The sequence below is a fragment of the Dipodomys ordii genome, unplaced genomic scaffold, assembly GCF_000151885.1.
Source record: "Dipodomys ordii isolate 6190 unplaced genomic scaffold, Dord_2.0 Scaffold188, whole genome shotgun sequence".
NCBI classification, from domain to species: domain Eukaryota; kingdom Metazoa; phylum Chordata; class Mammalia; order Rodentia; family Heteromyidae; genus Dipodomys; species Dipodomys ordii.
In genome coordinates this window covers 1,362,746-1,371,712 of record NW_012267404.1, presented here as the reverse complement: position 1 = coordinate 1,371,712, position 8,967 = coordinate 1,362,746, and the positions used below count along the sequence as shown (strand labels likewise).

Genomic DNA, 8,967 nt, shown 5'->3' with positions numbered 1-8,967 from the left:
AAAAAAAAGAAAGTCTTATCTCCAATTAACCACCAAAAAGCTAGAAGTGGAGCTGTGGCTCAAATGATAAAGTGCTATCTTTGAACAAAGAATGACAGGGACAGCAACTAGGCCCTGAGTTTATGACCCAAGATCTACACTAAATAAATAAATAAATCCCAATGGAAACTAAATTAGAATATTCTGAAATATCTAAAGATACAGTATTACACTAGATGATAAAAGAATTTATGGAAGAACAAAGAACTAGAAATCAATACCAAAATTTATACTTTTAGCTAAGGTGACTATAGTTTAGGTGATTTTTTTTGAATTTTTGCATATCTTGATCTTCTAAATTTTCCATAATGAAAATTACAATAGTATGAATACTTAAGAGTTTCATTTCTAGCCAGGAACCAGTGGCTTATGCCACTATTACTCAGGAGGGTGAGACCTGAGGATTGCTGTTCAAAGCCAGCCTAGATAGGAAAGTCTATGAAACTCTTATCTCCAATAAACCATCAGAAAACTGGAAGTGGTGCTGTGCCTCAAGTGGCAGAGCACTAGCCTTGAGCTGAAGAGCTGAGGGACAATGCCCAGGCTGAGTTCAAGACCCATGACCAACCAAAAAAAAAAAAGTTTCATTTTTAAAAGAAAAGTTTAAGAATTATTAACATAACAAACTTTCAACACACAATCCCCCCCCCAAAAAAAGACAGAAGTAGCAGGGAATATTTCTAGAAAGAGACCCAAGAAATTTAACAGTATTATCTGTAAAGAATGAAAATGGGGTTGGAGACCTCTAGATTGGTTAAGTTCAAAGAAAACAAAAGCATTAGTCTCTAGCCTGAACAGCTTACATGTATTTTGGAAAGAGTACTTGTGACACAGTCACCTAAGGTGTCTCCCCACTCAGGGCTCCCAATACACTGGGCAAGTGCTCTACTACTGAACTAGAAACATCCCAACCCCTTTGTATATTTTTGAAACAGGGTTTCCACTAAGTTACCCAGGCTAGCCTCAAACTCATTATGTAGCCTAAGCTGGTGTCAACCTTAATCTTCCTGCCTCAGCTTCTTGAGTACATAGAATTACATGTCTGCACCACCACACCTAGTATGTAAGTATTTTGTTGGTTTTTACATTATTGTTAGTTTTTAAATTAGCCTCATTTAGTGCATTTAGACTAGGATAATGATCTGAGCATAGTGGTGCATACCTGAAATCCCAGCACATGGTGGGCAGCAGCAGAATTGTAAGGCCAGTTTGCACTGGCCTTAAAAGACCATGCCAGGACACTATACTCCCTCCAAAAAAAAATAAAAAAGAAGCTGGGTGCCAGTGTCTCAAGTCTATATCCGTAGTACTTGGGAGGTTGAGAGTGGAGGATTATGGTTCAAGGTCAGTCCAGGCAAAAAAGTTTGTGAGGCCCCCTTCCCAACCCATACCTATCATGTTAAACAAACTACATGGGAGACTGAGATTAGGACTGTTATGGTTCCAAATCAGCCCAGGCAGAGAAGTCAGGAACACTCCATCTCTATGGAGAGAAGGTGGATATTGGTGGCATGTACCTCTCATTTTCAGCAGTGATAGGAAATTTAAAACAGGTGAATCATGTTTCGAGTGGTGGAAGGGGGAGACACACCTAGATAGAAAGCAAGACCCTGTCTTAAAGAATAACTGAGAATAGGGCTGGAGCTGTGGCTCAGTGATAAAGCACCTGCCAGCCCTGAGGTTAAACATGAGTACCATTTAAAAAAAAAAAATAGAAAAAACAAACTTACCAAACAAGATCTTATGAACTTCAAGTATGTCTTTTTGCTTTGAGCTGCCATCCTTAATCAATTCTTCCATATTATTAAATAGACTACTCAGATTTTTACCAAAAATATCCTGAGCTTCGGCATTGTATTGGTCGATTGCCTTCTTACGATCCAGTTTAGAATGAAGACCACATACATCTTTTGTAGTTTCTTCAACTGTGCTAAGCAACTAAATGAAAAATTTTAAAATTAACAATGACAAGATAGAAAGATAGACAATTTAATGAACACCTTATCTCCCCTCCCCTAACAACCTATGCAAGGCAAAAAGATTTTTCAGGGGCTGGGAAGGTGGCTCAGTGGTAGAGTGCATGCCTTGCATGCACGAGGCCCTGGGTTTGATTCCTCAGCACCACATAAGCAGGAAAAAAGCTGGAAGGGGTGCTGTGGCTCAAGTGGTAGAGTGCTAGCCTTGAGCTGAAGAACTGAAGGACAGCACCCAGACCCAGAGTTCGAGCCTCATGACCAACAAAAACAAAAACAAAGATTTCTCCAAAAATTTTCATATCATGTTTTACCCCTGCCTCAAAAGCATATCTAATATAAAATTCAATAGTTCCATCATTAAAAGGTACTAAATTCTTTATGACTATTGAATTTTAATTGTCACCACAAAGGAAAATTATTATAAAATGAAAACGCATTTATAATGCAACAACAAAACAGTTGCATTCTATTTTCAAAATTCCAAGAGTAGGTTTGTTTATGAAGACTTTACATACCATAACTACAACTAATAAGAATCACTATCTATGTATAGACATTTTACAAAAAAGAACCACAGGCATAGTTTTTTCAGCATATGCAGCTGATCATCTGCTGGAGTTGTCTTGGTAGCTTGGTTCCCAGGATGTTGATGTATGGTTTACATAGTAGGAATGAAGCCCCTGGATACTAGATTTGTATTTTATTATACTAATAATTCACTCTAAGGGTACAGATGGGGCTAGCCAAAGGGGCCTGATCTTCTTGCCAGCCCCCTTCCATCTAAATCTTCTGGAGTCCCTTTATTCTTTTTTTTTTGCCAGTCCTGGGGCAAAACTCAGGGCCTGGGCACTGTCCCTGAGCTTCGTTTGCTCCAGGGTAGCACTCTACCACTTGAGCCATAGCACTGCTTCTGGCTTTTTGTTTATGTGGTACTGAGGAATGGAACCCAGGGCTTCATGGGTGCTAGGCAAGCATTCTACCACTAAGCCACATTCCCAGCCCTCTCCTTTTTTACTTAATTCACTAACTCCAGTAATGAAAAAAGAATGAAATAGTAAAAAATAGTGTTGTTTAAAATTGTAAGACAGGAGCTGGGAAGATGGCTCAGTGGTAGACTGCTTGCTTTGCATGCCTGAGGCCCTGGGTTCGATTCCTCAGTACCACATAAGCAAAAAGAAAAAAGCCAGAAGTGGCGCTGTGGCTCAAGTGTTAGAGCGCTAGCCTTGAGCTGAAGAGCTGAGGGACAGCGCCCAGGCCCAGAGCTCAGGCCCTACGACCAGACCAAAAAAATAAAAAATAAAATAATAATAAAATTGTAAGACAATCATTTGAAATAATTAAAGAAAATACCACAATTAACAAAGTAAATTTATTCATACCCATCCATTATGATTATCAGGGCTTTCTGCTTGCTAAGCAAGCAGTTAAGCCACATCTCTAGCCCTTTTTGTTCTGGTTATTTTTGAGATAAAGTCTTGCTTTGTCCCTGTGTCAGTCTGGACCTTGAACTTCCTACTTTCTGCTTATCTAGGATGATAGTCACTGAGTAAGCTCAACTTCTTCCATTGAGATGGGGATCTCTGTCTAGGCTGGCCTGGAACTGCAATCTCCAGCTCAGTGGTGTAGTTGGACCAACAGGTATGTTCTCTGCCTCCAGCTATGAACTAGTTATGTTGGTGTCTCACAGAGTTTTTGCCAGGCAGTCCTGGAAACCTAATCCTCCCAATCTCTGCCTCCAAAATAGTACTACTCAGGTAACAGCCCACAGTACCAGGGCCATCCTTTATTTAATATATTACAAAACAAAACAAAGGACAAACCTGGCTGGCAACATCATGAAGTTTCTCTTCAGTACTTTCCAAAGCAGAAGAGACATATTCTTCTTTAACAAGCTGTAATTTAGTTTCTTGCAGATGTTTCTGAGTGGTTTCAAGTTCCTGTGTCTTATTTTGCAGTTCAGATTTACATTGGTCAAGTTCATTTTTATTGTCCACAAACAACTCTGTAACCTACATATAGTACATTAAGCATTTCTTTAAGAATTGAAAGTGTTAAAATGGTTAGTCAGACACCTGACTAGTTCATAATATACTAGGAAAAAAGAACAAATTATTCTCATATTAAAATGGTCACAAGTTACCAGACAGGTTAATAACATATTTTATGTAATATCTGGTTTCTTTCTATAAGCTTATTCAAAACTTAGAGAATTACATGTCAACATAGTACTATTATTTCTTCAGATCCTGCCACTGTCAGTAGATCTGTACCACAAAGGTGTTAATGTGAGGATGGCATCAAAGTTCAAATCATTGACTAAGCTAGACCTAGCTATTACTTTTATTAAACACCTAGTTTCTCCCAAAACCTGTATTCCTTCATGTAACAAACATGTTATCAAAAAGGCCTCGGTAATGACACTTCCAAGCTTTAACAACAAAACCTCACAATCCAGTAAGATATTTGTCATGTAATGATGCCTCAGTCAACAACAGATTATATATACAGCAATGGTCCCACAGATAATAATGGAACCTGGAGTTAGGAGTATAGTTCACTCATACAGAGCTTGTCTAGCATGCCCTAGGTTTAAATTCCAGCAAGGCCAAGAGGAAAGAAAAACTGAACTTATAATGGAGATGAAAAATTCCTATCACCTAGTGATGCCACAGTGGTTATAAAGTAGTACTACGTCTTACCCATGTTTGTGGTAATGCTAGGTAACCAAGTCTACTGTGCTGCTCATTATGTAAAAATGTAACATACAGCTGGGCACTAATGGTTCACTGTAATCCTAGCTATTCAGGAAGCCAAGATCTTAGGATCTTTTTTTTTTTTTGGTCAGTCGTGGGGCCTGAACTCTGGGCCCGGGCGCTGTCCCTCAGCATTTCAGCTCAAGGCTAGTGCTCTACCGCTTAAGCCACAGCACCACTTCCAGCCTTTTCTGCTTATGTGGTGCTGAGGAATCGAACCCAGGGCCTCATACATGCAAGGCAAGCACTGTACCACTGAGCCACCTTCCCAGTCCAAGATCTGAGGATCTTGTCTAAAGTCAGCCTGGGCAAGAAAGTCCATAAGACTCTTATCTCCAATTAACTACCAAAAAGCCAGAAACAGAGCTGTAGCTCAAGTGATAGAGCACTAGCCTTGAGCAGAAAAGGTCATGGACAGAACCCAGATCCCCTGAGTTGGAGCTCCATGACTAACAAAAATAAAAAAACTAAACACATAACTTACATACAGACCATAATACTGAGAACAACAAATGCCACTGACTCAGATATTTGCTATATTGTACATTTTAGAGCATACTCCTTCTACTTAAGGAATAGGAGCTGAGAACCAGCCTCAGCAGGCCCTTCAGAAATTAAAGAAGAGAAGGCTCAGGCTCGTGTGTGGCACCCTGAAGACATTCCCATTGAGACAAGATGGGAGGTGGAAGTCAGGGATAATATGTATGTTTGCACCTTAGCAAACATACTTTTTTTTTTTTCTTCAGAGGATTGAACTCAGGGCCTTGTACTTGCCAGGCAAGTGTTCTTCCACTGAGCTAAATCCCCAACCTTTGCACCTTAGCTTTTAAAAAGTTTAAAAAGTGGGGGGGGGGGCTGGAAATTTGCTTAAAATGGTAAGAGTGCTTGCCTAGCATTCATGAAGCCCTGGATTTGATTCCTCAGCACCACATAAACAGAAAAAGCCGGAAGTGGCGCTGTGGCTCAAGTAGTAGAATGCTAGCCTTGAGCAAAAAGTTCAGGGACAGTACCGAGGCCCTGAGTAAAAGCCCTAGGACTAGCAAAATGTAAAATTAAATTTAAAAAAATAAAATAAAAAGTTTAAAAATGATATCCTAGACATATAGTAGGCTCATGCAGTGTGCTCTGATGATGAAATCACCTAGCAACACATTTCTCAGAACATATCCCAGTCATTAAATGGCATCTGACTGTAATTCTGGCAATGTATTCATTCAAGTGTCAAAGCCTTTTCATCATCATTAATGGGTGTAAAATTATGATACAACTTTTGTTCAGTATGAGAGTTGGCAAGAAAGAAAATCCTTAAAGAATGTGTCAGATCTCTAGCATCCTAAAATTTTAATATTTGCTTTTCTTATAATATGAAATTTTGCTTTGAATGCTTACCCTACTTAGCTCCTCTTCAAGAGCACCAATTTTTTCAACCAATTCAACAATCTGTTCTTCTTGAACAGTTAATTTTCCATTCATGACTCTAGAATGAAATTTAAGTTAGTAATTGTTCTAAATCCAACAAAATATTTCACAGAGAATTACAGCAATTACACAAACTCTTTTCTACCCTTATGATAATTATGACAACAACACAATCATTGGTGCTGTGGAACAATAAATGCAAATGACACAGGACAAATGAACTGACAGTCTTTGTTTTATAAATGGATTGGTTTTTTTCCTTTTGACTCCATTCTGACACTAAGAATCCCTACTGAGGGAAAAGTGTGTGTATATTAAATCCGAGTAGCTAAATTGGGGGCAATAGCTCAGTGGTAGGACATTTGCCTAACATCACCAATAAATAAATAAATAAATAAAAATTAAAAATACTTCTTTTTAGAGCTAGAAATCTGATAGAAAATTAAAATTCACTTAAAGTAGTGATGGGGACAGGAAGACACAATCTGAGCATCTATAATCAGGGCTATGAAAAAAAGATAAAGATGCCCCTGGTCCCCAAATGCTAGAAAGGCTTAAGACTTGAAGGTATGATGTACTGCAAAAGGAAGGGGTAAGATAAGCAGCTGAAAATACTTGGAGGTCTGAATTAAAGTAAGTACACAAAGCAATATTGCCTCACAACACCTGCATGTAATGCCTTCCCAATACTAACACAACTATCACACTACCACATAAACCCTAGGCAATCAAAAAAGGGTTATCTCTAAAGCAGACCTTCTCAGCCTCCGCACCAATGACATTCTGAGGATATCCTGTGCATATTAGGAAGTTTAGTAATAGTGTTCATCTCTCTCTGTACTAGATGTCACCAAGTAACTCCATCTCTACAACTATAATCACCAAACAAAAAAAGGGCTGGAGATGTGGCAGCCCAGCCCACCTCTTCCCCCCCCCCCATACACACTTTAACCAGAGTGGCCCACACCTATATTTCTAGCTACTGGAGAGTCCAAAATTAGTAACTCCGTCTTTACAACTATAGTCACCAAACAACAAAAGGGCTGGAGATGTCGCAGCCCAGCCCCTCCCCCCACCACACACACTCATTTTAACCAAAGAGTGGCCCACACCTATATTTCTAGCTACTTGAGAGTCCAAAATTGGAAGGATCTCAATTCAAGACCATTCTGGATAAAAAAAAAAAAAAAAAAAAGTTAGTGATAACCCCATCTTAATCAATAAAAACCTATTTGTCCTAGCAGCTATGTGGGCAGCATAAATAGGAGATCACAGTCGAGGCCTGAAAGGGCAAGACCAGACCCTACTGAAAAATAAAGCAAAAATGACTGGGTATGTAACTGAAGTGATAAGGCACCTACCTAGCAAGCACAAGGCTCTGAGTTCAAACACCAGTACAAACCATCTCTTGCCCACAAGTCTGAATATGCTGGGTTTCCTCTAGGGGGCAACCTTTTCCTATTCCTGAAGCCACTGTCCATAGTAACAACATGAGAAATTCCAGCTTCCCTTTCATTAACTACATATACAATGGAGGGTATAGAAGTAAGATCTGGAAACAGCCATCTGAGTGAAAATCTACGTAGTGAATGGTGGGATCCTCAGTCCTTATATAGCTCCTCTAATCCATTATCATAGGCCAGAGTAATGTGGAAGCAAAAAGACCTTAACTAAGATTATTGATGGAAGCCCAGACTAATACTTTTTCTACCCTATAATAAACCTATTAAGTCTATAAAATACACATACACATGCTCTAATAAGCATGCTACAGCAAATTGAGAAGAGATGATAATGGATATCCCAAAGAAAAGGGAAAAAAAGAAAAATTCAATAGCAATATAACTTTTCTGAGCTAAAGACTTTTATGTGTAATAGTGCTACATATTTATAGGGTGGGGAAGAAAGCCTTTGAAAACAAAAATTTGATAGTAAAAATAAAATTCAACAAGATAGTAAAAAAATTATTAAAAGTAGAATAAAATCAAAGCATCATCAGCTTTTTTTTTTTTCTGTGGGTCGTATGGCTTGAACTCTATGCCTGGGCTCTGTCCCTCAGCTCTTCAGCTCAAGGCGAATGCTCTACCATTTCAGCCACAATGCCATTTCTGGTTTTCTGAGTGGTTTATTGGAGATAAGAGTCTCATGGACTTTCCTGCCCAGGCTGACTTTGAACCTCGATCCTCAGATCTCAGCTCCTGAGTAGCTAAGATTACAGGCGTGAGCCACTGGTGCCCAGCATCATCATCTTTTTTAACCACAAAACATGCAGTCTTTCCAGAATGACTTTAATGAGACTCTTCAGTATTATATCCATACCTTGTCTCAACAAATACAAAAACAAAAACAAAATAAATGAACAACTGAAAAATATTCTTGAAAATCAACTCTATAGCCAGTAACTTACTTAAAATTTTCTTCAGAAATATATACTCCATTTTTCTCCCGGGCTGCAGCAAGATCTCGTTTCAGACGCTCTATCTCTTCTGTATACTCCTATACAAGAGGAACAGTGTAGATGTTAAGTTAGTATTTTTTAAAAATTCAGTTTGGGAAGCATATGCAACAAATAAAGTTAGCCTTTTATGGCTTTTACCTCAAATTAAAGGCATAATAAAAGTTTCAAATTGCAACAAGACGTTATGTCGAAAAATGAACTTTACAACTTTGGGCGAGGGGGAGAATGGGAAGGGGTAGGAAGGGAAAACAAAGGAGGAGGCAACAATGCTTGGTAAGAAATGTACTCATTACCTTGCCCATGTAATTGTAACCCCTCTGTA

The 8,967-nt window shown here is 38.8% G+C and overlaps 1 protein-coding gene across 1 annotated transcript in view; it reads right to left on the bottom strand.

Moving 5' to 3' along the window:
• Kif11 (kinesin family member 11) overlaps positions 1-8,967 on the bottom strand; it is a 59,056-nt gene that overhangs the window by 25,155 nt on the left and 24,934 nt on the right. Inside the window, exons 10-13 of the mRNA XM_013034322.1 lie at positions 8,595-8,683; positions 6,158-6,245; positions 3,836-4,024; positions 1,770-1,977 (exon numbers count right to left, since the gene is read on the bottom strand). Coding sequence (XP_012889776.1) covers positions 1,770-1,977; positions 3,836-4,024; positions 6,158-6,245; positions 8,595-8,683 — 574 coding nt within the window. The remainder of the gene's footprint in view (positions 1-1,769; positions 1,978-3,835; positions 4,025-6,157; positions 6,246-8,594; positions 8,684-8,967) is intronic.